Here is a 20,779-nt window from a genome sequence, read left to right on the forward strand (position 1 = left end):
ATACAGGACTGTACTAGTAGTAGCTGTAAAGCAATTTTAATAGCAATATAAGAATTAGATCTACAAGCCAGTTAAAAGGTTGGGGTACTTCTTTGTGCAGACAAATTAGCTTATTCTGCTGTTATCTTTGAGCTGCTGAATGAATTACAGCCTGTCCTCCTTATTGGCCTCCTTACTTAACCACGGATTTTCATATCTGTGGAGGGGGGGAGTCTGGAATAGATCCCCTACAAATATGGAGATCCAACTGTATTATCCATTCTAAAAGTACCCTCTCTGTATCTTTACTAATCACAAAAAGCCATGTGTATGTAGTCCAAAAAGGAACATCTTGAAGCTCTTGGTTGGGGATTCAGCATGAGGCAACTCTCCTGGACATCTACAGTGGGTTTGAAGAAGCTGTACCCCAAGTAACAGTCAAAACTAGAAGACCATCTGGAGCTGATTCCCTGAAGCAGGCATTAATCCAGACCACAGAACCTATTTTGAAAAACATCCTCTTAGTTTATCCACTGGAGGAGTGGGAGGGGGAGGACCTACTGGCAGAGGGTAACACAGGTCAGTTTAACAGTGAAAAGCAGCAAGCTTATGGATCCTAATTATGAAGGCTGCTAGAGTAAAATTCTGGAAGTATAATGCAGCTGATGGATGCCTTTTCTTTTTTTCTTTTCTTTTCTTTTCTTTTCTTTTCTTTTCTTTTTTTTTGCTTCAAGCAAAAAAATAAAAATAAAAAAAAAAAAGAAGAAGCAAGATTTCCAGTATTACAAATTTGATTAAAAAAAACTCCCACCTTCCTTGGCATTCACTTAATAGACTTTATCACACAGAGAAAATCAGGGGGGTTAAACACTAATTATCCCATGAAAATTGCGCAATCATGATTAACATTTTCACTCCCATAATGATTAAAGAGTCATTATCCTGGGAGTAAACAGGCAATAAAGAGACAATAAACACCAACAAATCATTCACAGGGAAATCTCATGAATGATTTGTTGCTGTTTATTGCCTGTTTATTCCCAGGATAATGGCACTTTAATCACGACATCGTGTGAAAATGTGAATTGCGATTGTGCAATTTTCATGGGATAATCATTGTTTAAACCCCTGATTTTCCCTGTATGATAAAGTCCAATGCATAGGCTGAGCTTGATACAATCCTAATTTGTTTTTCTGCTGCTTTCTGCTACACCTGTGCTGAAAATGATTCATGTTTCTTAAACAGGGTTGCTCCCAACTAACATTTTTCTGTTTCAATCTTAGAAACAGACAGCAACAAAGACAATCCAAGACTGGTACTGGAGGCTGTGAAAGAACAAAACTTTATTGCCAGAAACCGGGCCAGGACCGGTGCTAATGGAGTATTTTAAGAGGAAGAGGTTCTGATTTTAGTGATCTCTGTCATTTGCCTGCCTAGGATTTGACCAACAAAGCATCCTGCAGTTTAGGGCGGATGAATAACTGAGTATCTAGTATCTGACCATTAAAACTCACTGGATTGCCAGGCTGCACACTTGCTCAGAGGTAACACATATCTTTTTAAACTAATACCAAAACCTTCAAACTGCAAACAAATCATTATCATCCTTTTAAAAAAACACCATATAATTCTAATATCAGAAAACATTGCAAGCTATAGTGGCAAGCTATAATTTTTGTTTTGGCTGCACAAAGACAATGTAAGGAGCTAATCTGAGAGTCATCTAAGCACGCTGCTTTTCCAGGCACATTTAAAAGAATTAAGATGTGAGTGTCTTATACTTAACTATTTTCAAACGATTCTATCACCTAACATACCTTAGTCCTTGAAGCATTTTTCTGTTGTCTCCTTTCATTCCACACAAATGCAATAGCCGCCATAAAATGAACACCATGATTCATTGAAATTGGACCCAGCAGTTCAAGAATCTGCTGCCTCAGATTCTGAAATTCATAATAAAAGACATTTATTTTCAAAACATGCATCCAGAGTATTATCCTGTTGTCAGACAACAGTAAAATACTGGAAAATGTAAGTGTAAGGTTGGGTTTTTTTGAGTATTTGTTTGGAAGAAGATGGGATGTGGTGGGAATAGCATTTGATGGCAAGAAGCTGCTGTATGCTACCTCTTTCCTGGTGTTTCTAAATAATACAAATGGGACTTCTGAAAATAAGGAAAATAAAATGAAAATGGTGGCATATTAAGTTTTAAGAAGAACTGGGAATTGTAGGTAACCTATGGGGTAGCTTGGTAAGAACTGACATTCTTTTATTATGAATTTGGATTACAGAAGACTAGCAATTCGGTAGTTTACTCACACAAAGGGAGAGGTGGCACCTTCCCACATTAACAGTAAATAATAATGTTCTCTAACAAATATTAGTATTTGGGAAAGCATTTCAAGGTGGGTTTTTTCATAGTCTAACTTGTTTATTTTCCATCAAAAATTTAACAGCCAGTTTACTTCTAATGGTCCTTCAGGTACTCTGTTGGTGATTTATTACACAATTAAAGAAATACAGCTCAATCTAGTTGACAAAGCACACCCCCTCTTCAAACCTCTGATGTTCTGACCTTTGTTGATCCAAGATTAATAGTAGTAACAGATGCAGCAGCTGCAGCAGTTGTTCTCTCTGAAGAATCTGCCTGTTGCAGGATACTCCACAGAAGAGTCACAGATGACATGATCATGTGAAGGATAGACAAGATCCCACTGCGTGCTTCAAGCATGTGCTTCTGATCAACATTAACCAGAAGCTGGTTCAGATAAAAGGAGGGGGGGGGGAGGAAAGCAATCAATTACTCCCAGTGATACTGACAAATAGGAATGCTTCACCCTCAGCTTCCTTCCCTCTGGATATACATTTCCCTCTTGCATTCTCCTTTCTATTTTTAATTAACACAATGTCTGCAGTGTCTTGAACGTGAACCAAAATTATCTTTAAAACATATTTTGACACTATGGTTAGAAGCCAGTTTAAAGCTCACAATGATCACCCTTTCATGGAATGCAGATATGATGCTAACTACAGTTTTCAGATGGGATGGGGGGAGAGGAGGGAAGGGAATGAACATGTGATCCTGAATGTTCCCATTCTTTTTAATATAATTGTAAAATCAAGAAGCACTGTGTCTATGTCAAGCCAGAATTTTGTTTTTATGACTCTACTAAGCCAGTATAAGCAGCTAATTCAAAAGTCATCAAGAGAAACTACTATCTTTTCCCATGTTGTTTGTTTTTTGGGGTTCCACAGAGCATCGTTTGGGCGCTGACACACCCATGTGTCATCATGGCGTGCTCTGTATTGACGGGTGCGCACTAACATGGTGCATGGGCGGTGAACGTAGGGCTGGGTGCATGTGAACTCCCAGCCCTATCTAGCCCTACTTTTGGCCCCAGGCCGGCAAAAGTGCCAGTATATTTAGGGCCTATGTCCTCTTCAGTAAATAAAGTACTAAGAAAGAGTTTTGTTTACTGAATGTATAAGCTTTCCTTGTGTCCCTAAGAAAAGGTAAACCATATGTCAAAATTAAGAGATGTAGCCAAGTTAGTCTAGAATATCAGCATACAAAGGGACTTTGTAACACATTTGAGACTAACAAGTAGAAAGATGTTGCAGCATAAGCTTTCACAGACTTTTATCTGAGGAAGTAGACCTAATCTATGAAAGCTTATGCTAGAACATCTTTCACGCAATTAGTGTCAAAGGTGCTACAAGATCACTTTGCATACACATATCTCAAAATAAATGTAAAAACCTGTAGCTTTATTCATTCACAGTACGTAGGTTCTTTACTATTGGCTTCAACAACACCACATGACAAATGCAGTACTCAAAACTTGGGGGGGGGGGGTTAACAGCCCAATGCAGAGACTTACTTGGTGACAACAGAAGAGGCCAAATCAATGGCATCATAATCATACATACGCCATTCCCAGAGAAAAGCACACATTTTAATCCTAACAATAAAGACGGTAGTTTTTTTCTCCAAAGAACAAACACAAATACATTTTAAAAACCATAAACATATGAGGAAATATACAACCAAATCCTTGGAACATCCTTACCTGATGATACTGTGCAGAAGGGTCAAGTAAGCAATAGTGAATAATAGTAGTAATGCCTTCCAAAAGAGTAAGCATCATATCAGGCGGAGTAACTGATGCCATCCAAAGTGGCCTAAAACACAACATGGAATTTGTTCCAGTTTTGCAAGGAACAATATACACAACTACAACAAATAAGTATTTACTATACTATACTACCTCTCTGTAAGGTCAATATCCTTTATCCACAATTCTGAAATCCAAAATGCTCCAAAATCCAAAATCGTTCACATGGGTGGCTGATATAGTGTCATTTTTGCTTTCTAATGGTTCATAAACTTTGTTTTATGCACAAAATTGTTAAATACAATGTGTATAAAATTACCTTCAGACTATGTGTATAAGGTGTGTAGGAAACAGAAATGAATTTCGTGTTTAGAATTGGAACTCATCTCTAAGATATCTCGTTATGTACAGTCAGCCCTCCAAATCCACTGTTGTTTTTTATCCATGGATTCAAACATCCAAGGATTGAAAATATTTTTAGAATATATAAAATTCAAAAGGCAAACTTTGATTTTGCCATTTTATATAAGGGACACCATTTTATTACACCATTATATTTAATGGGTCTTGAGCCTCCATGGACTTTGGTATCCACAGGAAGTCCGGGAACCAAACCCTAGCAGTTACCAAGGGCCCACTGAATATACAAATATTCCAAAATCCAAAAAAATACAAAAGGGATTTTGGATAAGGGATACACAATCTCTCCTCTCTCTCTGTATAAAAGATAAAGTTTGCCAAGTAGAAAAGAGAGAAACATGCCTACTGTCAGACAATCCTGTTTCGTATCTATATTGCTGAATCAGGTTATCCAGGTTCCTGCAAAGCTGTAGGGTTACAGAGACAACCACCCTTTGGAGCACCTTCCCCATATAAGGCAGAGAAGCAGTAATGAGGCCAATCCACTGGGGATGCATTTTACAGGCACATGGCTGGTGTAATGCTCTGATCACAGCACATAGAAACATGCCCTGGGAGGTTATTGGCTGAGAGTGTAAATACTGCAGGGATGTCATTGGCTGCTGGGGGTTGATGTGCTCCAAGTCAGTTATGACAAAGTCAAATCCTGTTTCATTCTCCTCAGGCACAGTCATGACTCTGTGCTCCAGGACAATGAGCCGCTGGAGGACTTTTAAGAGTTGAGACTGGAGGGTGCTACCACTGTCAAACTCATCCTCAGAGAAATTAATAAGGCTATCTTCTGAGAAACCCTCCTCAATTGCCACTATATTTTTCCCAGCTATCTTCTCACTGTGCCACTTTTGGGCACTGAAGATGGAAGACAATAAACAATGCAGGACCACCTTCTGCACCTTGCATTTGGACAGCATGTCTGAAATGAAGCTGGGGAAGCCTTTGGTGGAACTTTCCACCACTTTTGCCAGCTCAGCAAAGAGAAGAGTCAAGATCTCAATGCTCATCATCTGCATGTTACGGTTGCCTATCAGGTCTTGAGAAGAGACTTTCACATGTGTTGGATAGTGGCTCCGCATGTAATACAAGCACAAAGAAATCAGGATCTCTATGTACATGGAGCTCCGAAAATTATGATTTGAGTCTACTGGGATATGGCTGTAGAAGTCTTTGCCCATAACAGATATGCGATGTCTGGCCAAGAGATTTTGAAGTAATGATAATTGAGGCGTATAGGCATTGTTGACACTGGTAGTAGAGATGGCATTCACAAAAGCAGAAGGATTTGTTTTCAAGATGGCTTTAATTGCAGAAAAGGAATACAAAGTCCTTGAGGAGTCATACACCTGAAGGTAGAGCAATACATGCTGATACAAAGGGTGTATGTTAAAATGGGGTGATTTCCGCATCCCTGGAGACCCTGCATCACTCTCAATTTCTGAGATCTCTCCCTCTCCACAGCTGTACCAGTTTTCCAAGTCAAGGCCATCACTGAAGAAAACACTGGTTTGTTTAACCTTCTCAGCTTGTGCCTTCTTCTTCTCTTCATCTTTCTTCTTGGCGATTTTGACTTTGGGCTTTGCTCCTGGCTGCTTACCGGATTCTTTGACAATAGTTTCTTTCTCAGATGTTTTTTCAGGCAGTTTCCCTTTGAAGCTGAACTGTATACTACTGTGACTTCTCTGCCTGGACCTGGCTTCTGTTGATGCCAAATTTGGGTCACTGAGAGTCTGCTGGCTTGCTGAGATACAAGGGGAGGAGTTGTTTCTGGAGATTTCATTGGAAATGCTTTCAAGTCCTGTCTCAGTTGAGGCAGATAACAACTGGGAGCTGTCATTGCTAAGTAAACTGCTCTGGCTGTCTTGAATGTTTGGTTCTTCCATTTTAGTTACCTCTTCAGAGGGATCTAAACTATTTACTGTAGCTGAAGTATCTTCTGCATACAGATGTTTAGCTGGTTCAGTATCTTCACCAAGCCCACTGACAACCTTGCATATCAAGTCTATGACCACTTGCTGAACTATTTCATCTGGTGACTCTCCTCCCAAATGCTGAGAATTGTCTGGTGCAGTCAGGCTTTCAGCTTCCACCTCATAACTTAGGTTATCCCCAGCAGAGGACTGGGAACAGCCAGAGTCCGAGCTCTGCATTATTTCTATCTGATGGTCAGGAAGGTCAAAATCAGAAGAAGCCAAAGGAATAGTTTCACTGCTGGTACTCAGTAGGGAGATCCGGTCACTTAAGGGGTTGACAGTAAGACTGAAGTTCTCCATTTCATCCATGGCAAGTTGTTTCTCATTGTTCTCTTTGGCTGTAATGTCTTTTTCTTGATTTGCTGGCATGTGGGAAAACGCTTAAAGAAAAAGACAAAAAATAACAGGTATGAACCTTTTTCTACTCAAACAATTTTATATAGTTATTTGATCTGAGCAATCAGTGAGAGCTTATGAACATCAATCACACAGCTTTACTTTGACTTTATCGTTTGTTGTGATGGACTGCATGCAACTCAGTCCTAATCTGAAATGGTAACTACATATTCATATTAGGTTTGTATTACCACTCTACAGCAGCTGAATGTAAAATCTTTAGGGGAAATGGAGAAAGGGTGAAAATGAAAGGGCAGAGAGTTGGGTGTACACATTTCTACAAATGTTTGGATTAACCACTTTACAAGGTTGCAGATCTCCAGAGATGCAATCTGACCTAGGAATGTCAATAATTTCCAAAGTCTCTCTGTAGGAACAACAATACTTGTCCAACTGACCTCTCCACAAATATGCTCCTTAAAAATATGTTTATGAAATCTGACACCCCCCCCCCACACACATAGAAAGATATTATAATGTTGCAATTTACCTTAGCACATGAGCAGAGCTAAGCCATATAGTCCTATCATTGGCACTGTACATGTGACAGTGCCTTCTCCAGCAGCTGTTGCATACAGCAACACTACTTAATCTAGTTATTTCTGAGTGAAGAAGCATACATATAGCTCCATGTGAGCCAAATGCAAGAGTAGGCCCCTTCCCACTAGATGTCTGTGGTATGAGTATGAACTTCAGGGGAACAACATCACATGCAGGCACTCAGGGCAGAGCCACGTGGCATCATCCCATTCCCTCCTTGCGTGTTGAGGGAGGTCAAGTAGTGCATACTTGAAGAACAAATAAGTAGACAAATGAAATAAGTTCTTCACATAAACACATAGACTACTTACAACCATCACAGTTAAATTTCTGCATAAAATGCTTTTCATTTTCATCTTCAGGATAACAGGGAGATTTATTCCAATAGCATTCAGCTTGCACTCTCTGAACCGAAATGCGCTGAGTTTTTGGATGAAGCAGCAGTAGAAGCAAAGGTTCAAGGACTCGTGCAATGTCATGACGCTGGAGTACTTGATTTAACCAGGCCTGACCAACTGACCAGGTAGAGCCATCTAAACTGTTAAGGCTATCAAGCATGATAAACAAGGACCTAAAGGGAAAGAAATCCAAAAGACAATTACAATAGGCCAATAAAACCAGCAAGTGTTGTAACAGTTGGCATTGGCTAGAGAGGTCAATTTCTCCCAGTCTAAACTGCTCAGGGACAAGCTTATTAAAGGATTGTTGCTTATAGCAGGATTAGGGAGGATTTCTGAATGAAAAGGAAGTGATGGAAGGGAAGCAATGATAAAGAAGTGAAATGAGAGGGAGATAGCTGACATAAAATAGTAAAGTATTGCAAGAACCAACATTATTTGCAATGTGTTACCTATACCCTGGATTCCCCCCAAAATTTTTTTTTGGGTGGGATTCAATATTAAGTCATTACTCCTGAAACATCACTCTTTCTAGGGCTGGGGCTGTGTTGGTATTCCCCCCCCCCCATTTTTCTAAATTTAAAGCTTAAGTTATTTCAAATTACGTTTTTAACTAAAATAACAAGCAACACTAGACAACTATGTGATGTAACAAATAACATGAATACATTATGCTTTTTCAAAAGGATCAACTAGTGCTAACATGAAAGGTTTTTGAATTAAGTTCCAAGCTCTAAAAATGGGTGGTTGCCCATCTGCCATCATTTATTTTTGCATTAGCCTTGCCCATTCTAGTATGTGGCATTCCAAAAATTGTTCTATAATGTGGTCTTTCATACTTATGAAGTTCTGTATCAAAAATAATAATTTGGCCAGCTACCATACTGTGGTCCACAGCATCTTCCATCTGGTGGCGCAGTGGTTAAATGCCTGTACTGCAGCCATTCACTCAAAACCACAAGACCAGCAAAAGGGCCCAAGCTCGACTCAGGCTTGCATCCTTCCGAGGTCGCTAAAATGAGTACCCAGACTGTTGGGGGCAAATTAGCTTACTTGCTAATTAGCTTACTTGCTGTTCACCGCTATGATCTTTGGAATAGTGGTATATAAATAAAACAAATTATTAATTATTATTATCATAAATTAGCTGAGCAATTTTTTTCTTTTACAGTTAGGTTATATTGGAAATATTTTTACAGTTCAGGAATTGTTTGATAAGTGAACTTTGAAGTCATTTTTGCCGTTAGCTCTTACTCTACCATCTCATTTGTTGTGGGACACTGATTTCTATTCCTCTACCAGAGTGCATCCTCTGTTTATGTTCCTCTACCAGAGTGTTGTTAGTTACTGTTGAGTTGACCTTGACTCATGGGGACCCTGTGGATGAGACACCTCCAAGCCCCCCTATCCCCCACTGCTCTGCTTAGATCTTGTAGGTTCAAGCTTGTCACCTCCCTAAATTAGTCTATCTGGTGTGTGGTCTTCCGCTCTTTTTACTGCCTTCAATCTTTCCTGTTATTATTGTCTTCTCATTATTATTGTCTTCTCATGATGTGGCCAAAATACAACAGCATCTATTTAACCATCTTGGCTTCCAAGGAGCGTTCTGGCTTGATCTGTTCAGGGTGCATACAGAAGCAACCTTTAAAAAGTCTAGCAACAGATTTATCTGTGCTTCAGGCTCAGCCAAGCTTCCTCCCACTTGTATAAAATAAATGCCAGACACTGATACAGTCTACTGGGTTTATTCAATTTAGGAAGGGTCTCAAAACCTTCCTATTTAATCAGGCATTCCCCGACTAAATATCCTGTGGGCCTCCCTCCTCTCTCGTGGCCGTGAGGTTGGGCTAGGGGTTTTTTATTGTTTTTTATTGTTTTTAAGGATTGTTGTTTATATGTGTTTTTAATCTGTATGCTGTTTGCACTTCGGTGCATTTTGTAAGCCGCCCTGATCGTTTGGAAGGGCGGGGTATAAAAAAAAAAATTATTATTACAGTATTATTATTATTCTGCTCCATCCTCCTTCCCTGCCTTTTTCATTCGCTCATCCACTGAAGTACTGATTTGGTAAAACACAATCACTTAAAAAACAAACAACGCAGAATTGCAAAACTGCTCAGTGGGAGGTAAGGAGAGATATACAGTAGATGACTTTCTGGGAGCGCCCAATCAGCCATGTGTCCAGACTCCTATCATGCAGATTTAAAGAACCAGTTTTTCCCCAATTTGATACTGAAGAAGGTGCAAGTTATTAGAGAAGAAAACAGTGAGTGCAGCAGTCCAGCACTCAAATAATGTTACTGTTGAACACACCCTTCAACTTTTCTCATAACCTTGCATGTCTTACATTATAAGATAAGTAGGATAGTACAATTATGAATTGCTTTAATTGTTTTTCTTACTGAATAGAATGAAGCAGGAGAATAAATTCACAAATCACCTTAACTACAAATGATGTCTTTTCACACCCACACTTTGTGGAAAACAGAAAAGTAGGAAGTGGAGTAGGGAACATAATATAACTTTGCTAAAATGGTTGCATGTATAAAATACAGAAAGCACTTCCAAATTACAATGTTTGAACAGAACATTGATAAATCAAAGTCTGAATATTTAAATAGGCTTATACAGAATCCATACGTGTTCCTAACTTACCTGTCAAATGAACGGCCATATGATGAGGACTTGTTAATATGGAGATCTCTGGTGAGATGCCAGAGCACTGCAAACTTTGCATGAGCTTCCATCCTGATTTTCTGCAGGATAAAATGATAGATTAATCCAGGCATATCATCCATTCAGTTGGAAATGTGAGCTGGAATCCTTATGGCAGTTATGAATCTGTAACCTAGAGCTATACTGTCATGATTGTTATGCAGTCACAATCCCTATATCACCCTTACTTTAGTGGCAATGTAGGAACCGTGAAAAGTCCCCTAATCTCTATTTATCAGGAAACAGCCACTGCAATTAACCCGGGCCTCTTCTAGCTGACTGACGGCCCTACTTACCCCTCACATGAGCAATTTCCAGCATAAGGGGGAACTGCAAAGGGGTCCTGATTCTCTCTGTCACACCAGAGATTGCTCATAGGAGAAAGAAGAAATGGCTTTAACAGAGTAACAGAGGTATATGTCCCCATCAATTGTAGAGGCTGCTTTCCGATAGGTAGGGATGAGGGGGTCAGGTTGTGATTCACTGTGTAGCTTACGCTCAACCAATACCAAGGGCCCACTGTATAGCAATTTAAATCAGAGCAAAGTGAGCAAGCATGAAAATAGTAGAATCAAGTTACTTGTTTTTTTCACATCACAAATGAAAACAGTGACTGGGTTTTGGTTCATAATAATTTCTGTACTTTATTTTAACATAAGCTAGGTTCCCTCTAGTTCAGACCAAATTTAATTGCTGCTTCAGCCATTAGCCTTGACAGCATTATCCATTTAAAAAAATCCACAGGCAAATCACCATTGGAATGACATACACTTAATATACACAAAAATATCGTAAAAATTTCTACAAAGCTATTATTTAGACATGGCACACAGTTCTCCAAGCACAGAACTATAACAATTTGACCTTCCAAATATATTAAGTATTGTTATATGATGAAACAGTTTGATTAAGCTATTACTAACAAGACATTTCTAGATAATTAGAGAAAAGAAAAATATGAGTTTAAAGACCAGAAGTAAGCTATGCAAAACAAATTTGCAAAACTACTCCCTACAGATGTTACATGAAAGCTGAGATCTGTGCCACTGTAACATTTGGAAAGGTATCAGAATATAGTTGAAAACTGAAACGCCAGGAAACTGTGCATGGGGGGGGGGGGGGGGGGGGGAACGGGACCTCAGAAGGCAACAGTTAACTAAAAAATGGATATAATTACATACTGAAGCCATTCATAATGGAGCAGTGGAACGATAATGCTTTGGGGCTAGAGTTATGGATGCCATCAGCATGTCATTGTATTCATTCTTTCTAAAAGTAAAATGCTAAGTCCTTTTCTGAAATCTTTAAAAGAAACAGCAACAAACCCTGACACACAGAGGTAAGATTTTCATGACCTATGAACCCCTTACAAGCCCCCAGGAAACCCCCTCCTTATTTTTTTCAGGAGGAAAAAAAATATACTTTAGAGAATCTCATATTAGATAAATATGCCATTTTAGGGAGTGTCCTAAAACGGCATGAAACAACAAGAACGTAATAATAATAATAATAATAATAATAATAATAGGTTTTATTTATATACCGCCCAATCACTGGGAATCCGAGCGGTTTACAATAGAGGGGATAACAGACAGTTCCCTGCCCACAGACTTACAATCTAAAAGACACGACACAAAAGGAGAAGGGAATGGTGAGGGGGGGAGGCATTTTGTAATGCCAAAATTGCGAATAACATCAATTATGGCCTCATTCACACTATGATTTAAACCAGGGGTGGTACCCATCCCACCACAAGTCTTGGCCATTTTTCCCCTCACAGCACTGTTGTGGGGTTGTTGTGGGGCTATGGATTTCAATTTACAGTGCAGCCAACTGGTCCATTTAAATCACACTGTGGTCCTGACCAAACTGTGAAGCTGTTTTCTGTTTCTGCAGGAAACTTTTCAAGAGGGGTAGGGCAAGTAGGGGGTGTTCTGGGAGGAGGCAGCATTTTTTCCCCCAAGAAATTTCTGCAAATTGTCACTTTTTCGTGGGTTCACGAGAGCAAATCCATGGGTTCCATGATGGGAATTCTTCCCTAGCCTGGCACGCATTCATCCATGGGCCCTGTCAGGGCCAATGATGCAGCATGTTTTTTTTTTTAAAAAAACAAAACATAATTTGACAGTATCTTGCACTGTTGTATTTGTGTGGGTTCACAGGAGAGAGTCCCAAACTGTGGTAGGAATTCTCCCCTGGCATGTTAGCATCTGTGGGTGGCATGGCAGATTCAGTCCAGGGATGGGTGCATCTGGGGGTGCCATGGATCAGCTGTTGCTCCCAAAAAACATGCCTTGCACTCTCTGCTTCTAGCAACCCATTCCCAAGCATGGAAGGGAAGTGGGGAGGAAGGTGCGTGTGTGTTTCTGACTATGGATCAGCTGTTGCTCCCATAGAAATAAAACCCGCCCTGCACTCTCTCAGCTTCTAGCAACCCATTCCCAGGCACAGAGGGAAAGTGGAGGAGGAGGAGGATTATGTACATCTTACACAAACACACATACATAAACACATACACATATGAGGCCCATGTTAATCACTAATGTGCACCTCTGAGTGCTTGTGTAACCAGAAACATGCATATATATATATATATATATCATATGATTGACATTAAAATAAGAAAAAGACCCAGGATGGATTGAACATGTCTGAGATTGAGAATCCATTTTGTTGCAGTGCAAAAGTAAGTGTGCATGTGAACTGTGTTAAATAGACATGGAGGCATTTGGTATTGGAAAATGTAATGTGAACTTCATTTCGGTTCCAATCGATTCTGCGATCCCACACCTATTCACCTCAAAAATCAGGGTTTTTGCGAATGTGAATGACTCCATTGAGCTCTGGTGACACAGTGGTTAAATGCTGATATTGCAGCCACTCACTCACAAACCACAAGGTTGTGAATTACCAATACCAGCCAGGGGCTCAGGGTCGACTCAGCCTGGCATCCTTCCGAGGTCACAGAATACCCAGCTTGTTGGGGGCGATTAGTTTACACATTGTAAACCGCTTAGGGAATGCTTAAGTGCACTGATAAGCGGTACAGAAATGTACTTGCTATTGCTAATATTGCTTCTGGTCATGAAAATGGCAGCTGCAATTGGGTGGGCTTTAGCCCTCCAGAGGAGCTGAAAACCTACCATTGTGGCCCTATAGGTTTTAGTGTGCCCATCCCTGTATTATCAGAAGGAGCAATGTAGTAAGACAACCTCTACTACAGGGAAATAAATTTAACAGAAGCTCTTGAAAGACCTCAAAATCACTGGAAAATGAAGTTAAAAACCATTTTTAAAGCCCTGCATTTCCCAAACTGGAAATAAACAGAAATGTCCAAGATTTGAAGGATATTAATAAATCATAAAGTGAAAGAAGACTGTATCAGTGGGAGAAAAATCTGTATGCTTTTCCTAAAAAGATGGTGAGAAAGCAACATGGCACGAGAACATGACAGCAATCATGATTTGCCAATTGTAGATATAACATTTATAATGCAATCCTAGGCATATTTACTCAGGAATAATCTCAATAAGGTTTCTTCTGAGTAAGCTCCAAAATCAGTAATACAATAAACACCTTCATTAGGTCAACCAAAAAGACACAAAAATCTGTGCAAGCCTTCAAAATCTCCAGATTTCTTCTTCCAGGAAGATGTCGTCATATCTGGAGACTGGAAAAGCTTGGACAAATTTTGGTGCCCTTTCAGTTGAACTGAAAGAAAATATAACAAAGACGTATCTGAATTTTTCTTACAGCCAACATGGCAACTTTCCCTTTACAAATTTGTAATCAAGTGCCTTCTGGATACAGACTAAGATGTTGCCTGTGAAAATGAATTATTCTACATATATTTTATATGCACAAGTAAGCTTCTCACATTTAATATATCATGATATTCAAAGAAATTGCCATGTTAGTCTGGATGAGTATGCAAAGCAATATTGTAGTACCTTCAAGAAAAAGAAGTTTGGAGCATAAGTCTCAAAGGTGCTACAATATTCCTTTGGATATCATTAAACATTCATTAGAAATGGCTGAAATAATGTTCCTTTACGATAGAAATTACAGCTCCATAATGGAACTACAATCAGATCTTATCTGAGTCATTTTTTAGTAAACATACAATGACTATCATTTATTAGTAAAAACAATTCATCTTAGGTATGGAGTGAAAAGGAGAAAGCAAAAATAAAAAAGGATTATCTTATTTTCTCAATTTAGTGCCATCTAGGAAGGTTAACTAAAAAGAACAACAGGATAAAACTGGCAAGAAAACTAGTCTGGTGGCAAAGGAGAGCCCTAGAAAGAAGGCAGACCTGAGAAAGGATGTTAAAACTGGACAGTTTTTTCCTGCACGGTGTGTGCTATGTGGTTGGATGATATTTAAAGGCAGCACAACTGAACAAAAGAAATACCTGCTTTAGAGTTTTACTGTTCATAACCACATGACTCTCATAGCTTGCATTTTACTTGCATAAATCTGCAATGACAATGTAAGGTCCTGAAATACTCTCACTCACAACAGCTCTGTTTCCACATTTCATATATTTCCAAAACCAAGGCTGGTATAAAGGGTTTTACCTTGTCTCTGTGGGTCAACTGCTGGCTGATAACATCCTCACAAATGCTAGAGGATGGAACAAGATTGTGTAACTGGAAAAAAAGTTCCACACTCTTCTGGTGATGTTGAGGAGTTCCATCGCCTAACTGGTCCCATAGAGTTAATGCCACATGCTTTGGCAAGAAACACAGGAGAATCACAGAGAAGGAGGGGGTGGGGGACAGAGAGAGAATGTTATTTTTACTAAAATAATATTTCCATCAGTGATCAGTTGATGATATTGTAGGAAAGAGTAGCTTTGGTGTGGGGCTGTTGGAAACATTGACACCCAAGGCGCTCATGGTGTTCTTACATAAAAGATAAGGCACTCTTTCTCATTCAATTCTCTTCTCCTGCTTCAGCATCACCTACAATGCTCTACAGGCTCTTTTGATTTTTCAGGAGTAGTTCTTGTAAAACAAGGAATAGGCAAGTACCACTGCATAAGCAGTGTCACCTGTGTTTTGAGGGGTTTCGAGTGAGGGTAGGGCCCAGTTAATACTTGGATGAGACAGCAGTAGGAATCTCCAGTCATAGAAAACCCAGCAACCTGGGCAATTATTGCCAATCAGAGTTAGCAATACTAGTCTTTTGTTGTTGCTGTGTACCTTCAATTTATAGTGACCCTAAGGCAAACCTATCATTGGGTTTTCTTGGCAAGATTTGTTCAGAGGAGGTTTGCCATTGTCTTCTCCAGAGAATGAGAGATGGACAAATAGCCTGACTCAGTTTGAGACAGCGTCTTATGTTCCTACTAGTACCTTCTTGGTGAACTGCACTCTTCAGAAAGTGGGAAAGGCAAAAAGATAGTTCCTGTCCCAATTAAAGATCAATCAATGACTCACTAAAATAAAACTGCAACAGATATTACTACATTGCTGGGAAAGTAATAAAAAGTGGTAATGAACTGGGTTAATCTGTCTCATTATTAAATATATTGTGTAAGCAGAATTCCACTTGCAAAACAGATTTTCCTCTCAAGTTTTGCCATCAGGCATAGGCATTAAAAATCAAACAGGGGAAAGACAAAAAGGATGCAATTGGAGTCATGTGCCTACATTTTGACAAGATGTTGTTATATTTATTATATTTTTTACTGTATTTTGCTGTATGGCCTTGGATATGTTTTTTGGATAAACTATTATAGGTTGGGGGGATCCTAAAACAGCCTACCAAAGTCAGTAACAGAATAATATTCACTCACTAATTTAAAAAAAAATATATTAAAGGTTTAATGTCTGTGTTCTGTTATTGTTAAAGACAACCAGCATGATTTGAGCATTAGACTGTGACTCTGGAGACCAGGGATCAAATCCCTGCTCAGCTATGGAAATTGACTGGGTGAGCCTGGGCAAGTCACACTCTCTTGGTCTCGAAGGCAAAGCAAATCTTGCTATCTGAACAAATCTTGCCAAGAAAATTCCATGGCCTTAGGATCGCCATCAGTCAGAAACGACTTGAAGGGGCACAACAACAACAACATTATTGTTAGAATATATACACTATGTTCCTACAGGAATAAACTCTACTGGAATGTAAGCAGAGCATGAATATAGATGTGGGAAACAGTCTACAAACAGCAGCACACTTTCATTATTGCAGAAGCTACATGACCATTTTACTGTACCTTGAAAAAATCTGTTTTTTCAGCCATGTACCGGAGGTTGCCTTGATTGAGAGGAGGTCTGATGACAACAGCCACTCTTCCCTGGTTTGGACTAAGAGGTTGTGCACTCTCTACATTATTTAGGCTTTCTCCAGTGACCATCGCAACTGACTGAGTCAATCCAACTAGGTCCATAATTAATGAAATAGTAACACCTTGGATGCTAAAATCATTTGCTTGCCTGCAAGCACTCATAAGAGTCTGGAGCCACAAAGGGGGTTGCTCTTGCTCACAATCTGCAATAGAGAAGAATATGTTCCATATTAATTATTTTCCCTACCTTGCTTATCTATTACATCACCATTATAACCAACATCAACTATTTTTCTTGCAGGAACACCAACATTTTATTTGTATTTGTATTTTGTCAAATTCTGTTTAGTTACATAAAACAGAATTTGATGGCATTTTTCTATTACCTTCAAAATACCAAAACCAAACCAGAATCCTGTTTAGAGTTCTACTCTTTATGTACATTCCAAGCCCCCTCTCTGTTCTCAGTTTGTTATGATTAGGACAACCTGGATACCCACAGAGACCAAAGGATTGTGAAAAAATACAATGGTTAGCCTCCTACTATCAAAACTGGCAGTTGGCAAGTGTAAGGTTTGGAGATGCACTTTTTTGAAATCTTTGTAAGCTGATTCTCAAATTGCTGTGTAGCTTGATAGTGATCTTTTACATGCATCTTAAGTTTGTCTGGTTCAGTATATTGTTTCTTTGTTATTGTATTTCACAAGGATAAAATAGGAAGCACGTTCCTCCTATTTTGGCACCTTTTCAGTCTATGTCTTGATAATAATTATTAATGCATATGTATTGTCTTTCCTAAAGGCACCAGATCCCATCTAATCTTGGAAGCTAAGCAGGGTTTGCCCTGATTAGTACTTGGATGTAAGGCCACCAATGAATACCAGGTGCTATATATTTCAGAGGAAGGAAATGGTAAAATTATCTTTGATTACTCCCTAAGAAAACCCTATGAAACTATGAGGTCTCCATAAGTCAACACATCACACACACACACACACACACCTACTTTTTTAAAAACAACTTTGAAGAAAGCATACAGAGAATTCTTGTCCAAAAATGTTAGGCAAATTTGTGAATAAAACTTTTTAAAAAATAGGACCTTGCACAGGTGCATCAGTCTTGCACATTGAGTTTATTAGGATATTTCCAGTTCCTTCTACGATGATAGATAGATAGATAGATAGATAGATAGATAGATAGATAGATAGATAGAGATAGATAGACAGACAGACAGACAGACAGACAGAGAACCTTGAAGGTAGGTGGGCAACTTCTTGAGAATGGTGTAACAGCATTCACACCATTCTTTCCCCCAAACCACTGCCATCTCCTGTTCGTTCCAATGTCACACTGGTTGCTCTCATTTCTAACCTCCTACTGCTTTTTCTGCAGCCACCACAAAATACCAATCATTATGTTGGAAAACATGGCATGCAGGGAACTGTACCTTGATTCTCATTAAAATCACTGGCATTTTGGTAATGGAATTTGCATTGGGAGTGTGGGATAGCCAGCTGACTAGCAGTGTGTTGCCCATTCTGGCCTAGAAGGAGGTCTTGGTGCAGAAACTTATCAAACGTGCCAGAGGAAAGGACTACTTTAATCAAAGTATACCGCTACTCCCAATGAACATACAGTATACACTCCAACATTTCCTAGATGAAACTTGGGACATATGTGGCTAAGCAACATCAGAGTGTAGTCAAGAAGGCAAAAATTATTCATGAGGGAGAACACACAATTTGGGAGAGCCAGAGCAGTTTGCTATTGCCTGAGCCTCTTGGGACTGGCAAGACACCACTCCCTCTTGTCCTCTCCCCCTGCTCTGTTCACTGAGTGCAAACTACTCTTCCACTTTGAACTCAGCTTGCTAACTTTGCTGTAATGGAAGATGAAGACAAAGAAAGAATATGGGCAGAAGAGAAGAAGCTGGATCATTTTTAAAGCATCTGAAAAAGTGAGATGCTTTTGGAATAATCACTGCAAAACTAAGGATGCCTAGGCTAGGATCTCATGGCTGTGCATCAGAAGTGGGCAAATTCCTGTGGGAAAAATGGCATGCATCATTTTCTGTTGCTATTTTGAGAGGAACGGCATAGGAAAATGGAAGTATTTGGGGGGTATCACAGGGTTCTGGAGCCCTTGTGGGAATGTGTTGGGGATAGTTTCTTTTGTTCTCAACATTTGGGGGCTTTCTGTGTGATTTGGGAGCAAAAAATATCTGAAAATTGCACCTTTTTAAAACTGGGGGAGGGGGTTTGGGGGCACCAAGAACTACAAAAGGTGGGGAGCATGGGACTATGGGCCCCACTATGGTCACCCTTGCTAAACATGAACAGAACTTTAATGTCCAGGAAAGCAATTTATTAGCTAAAAGACTAATTGCTCTTCAACAGACACCACACAAAGCACCGGAGGGATCTAAAAGAACTAGGATACATATGATGGAACCAGATGTCATACTGAACTCTGATGGCCTTTACTGTACTAAGGGTCTTATGTCAATAGCTAAATCATGTCTGATCAACCTAATTAAGCCCCAAGATACCTCACACCAAACCATTTGTAGTAGCAAACATTCTAACTTTCAAAAAATTTCAAGGAATAAAAATAACTTGATTTGTGTTGACATAAAAGGCTAGAAAATAAAAAGGCAAGGTAACAAGCTTCTGGATTTTACCAAAAGAGGCATTTTAAATTCAGGAAGGAAACTTAGCAGGGAAGGGATAAAAATGTTGCAGATTACTCACCAACATCTGCCTTCTCAGCATGTATTTCGGAGGTATGATTTCCCTCTGCAATGTAAACTGGAAAACTTGAACATTCAAGGAAGAGCTGACATGCAGCCATAAAGGCAGAGAGGTATTCTTTTGGTGTTGCCTTCTTTGTAATTTTCTTCCTTTTTGCTGCATCTCCTTGTGACTCTCTAGTGCACTGCACAGTCTCTCCTTTCCCTCTGGGGAGTTCCTCCTGAAGCTCTGTCACCAAAGGCTGGGACAAGGAATTGCATGGAATGATGTACAAGTTGATAAATCTGGTTAAAAACTGCTGGACATACTCCAAACAGCACTGCATTGCAGTCTTTTGGACCGTTGTTGTCTTCCCACTTCGAGATCCTGTCCCCTGGGTCACCTTGAAAGCATGCTGCACAATGGTCTCCTCCGAACCCACTGTTGAGGCTGTCTCTGTCTCTGAGGAAGCACTACCAATGATGGGGATGCCAGGACCCCCAATTAACATCCGGTCAATGTCATCCACAGTGTCTGCCTGGTACTGGACAAACTCAGTAAAGCCACTTTCAGATGAACGGCTGCTTGGAGGATTTTCACCGTCTTCAAATACATCGTTGGGGTTTTCTACTGAAACTAGTGGGATCTAATTGAAAGAGGAACGGGATAAAACAGTGAACAAGACACTTCATATTGCATGTTAACAAGGACCATGTTTCCACTTTTCTCAGTAACAGAACTTGCCTTTTGCTTATAATCTAAGGGTAGGTCCAGAAAATCAACTACTACAACCCATCTGTGTGCATGTATTTTACCACCATTGTGTAACAAGATCTTTCTCGACATGGATATTTGACTTGCAGAAAGCAAGGCAGCAAAATCCCTTCCCATTATGTATTTCCATGTGAATCTGTATTTTGAGTAAAGGTTTCCACTTTGACAAGTTTCTCTAGTTGTGTCTGATTGTAGGGGGTGATGCTCATCTTCATTAGTAAGCCAAAGAGCCAGTGTTGTCAAAGACAACTCCATGGTCATGTAGCCAGCATGGCTGCACAGACGTCTGGTACCTTCCCACTGAAGTGGGACCTAGTTATCTACTTGCACTTTTACATGCTTTCGAACTGCTAGGTTAGCAGAAGGTGGGACTAGTGACAGGAGCTCACTCTGTCTCATCTCCTTGTGACTCTCTTGCAGTCGTCAGAATCAGCTTCTTAACCACT

General features: G+C 39.7%; 1 protein-coding gene across 2 annotated transcripts in view; it reads right to left on the reverse strand.

The window, feature by feature from the left end:
* LOC121917377 (protein dopey-1-like) overlaps positions 1–20,779 on the reverse strand; it is an 81,726-nt gene that overhangs the window by 18,277 nt on the left and 42,670 nt on the right. For both annotated transcript variants that reach the window (XM_042443307.1, XM_042443306.1), the window contains exons 15-23: positions 19,581–20,205; positions 16,759–17,033; positions 15,113–15,265; positions 10,472–10,572; positions 7,730–7,989; positions 4,858–6,862; positions 4,051–4,162; positions 2,556–2,738; positions 1,798–1,923 (exon numbers count right to left, since the gene is read on the reverse strand). In XM_042443307.1, the coding sequence (XP_042299241.1) occupies positions 1,798–1,923; positions 2,556–2,738; positions 4,051–4,162; positions 4,858–6,862; positions 7,730–7,989; positions 10,472–10,572; positions 15,113–15,265; positions 16,759–17,033; positions 19,581–20,205 (3,840 nt within the window). The remainder of the gene's footprint in view (positions 1–1,797; positions 1,924–2,555; positions 2,739–4,050; positions 4,163–4,857; positions 6,863–7,729; positions 7,990–10,471; positions 10,573–15,112; positions 15,266–16,758; positions 17,034–19,580; positions 20,206–20,779) is intronic.

The sequence above is a fragment of the Sceloporus undulatus genome, unplaced genomic scaffold, assembly GCF_019175285.1.
Source record: "Sceloporus undulatus isolate JIND9_A2432 ecotype Alabama unplaced genomic scaffold, SceUnd_v1.1 scaffold_16, whole genome shotgun sequence".
NCBI classification, from domain to species: Eukaryota; Metazoa; Chordata; class Lepidosauria; order Squamata; family Phrynosomatidae; genus Sceloporus; species Sceloporus undulatus.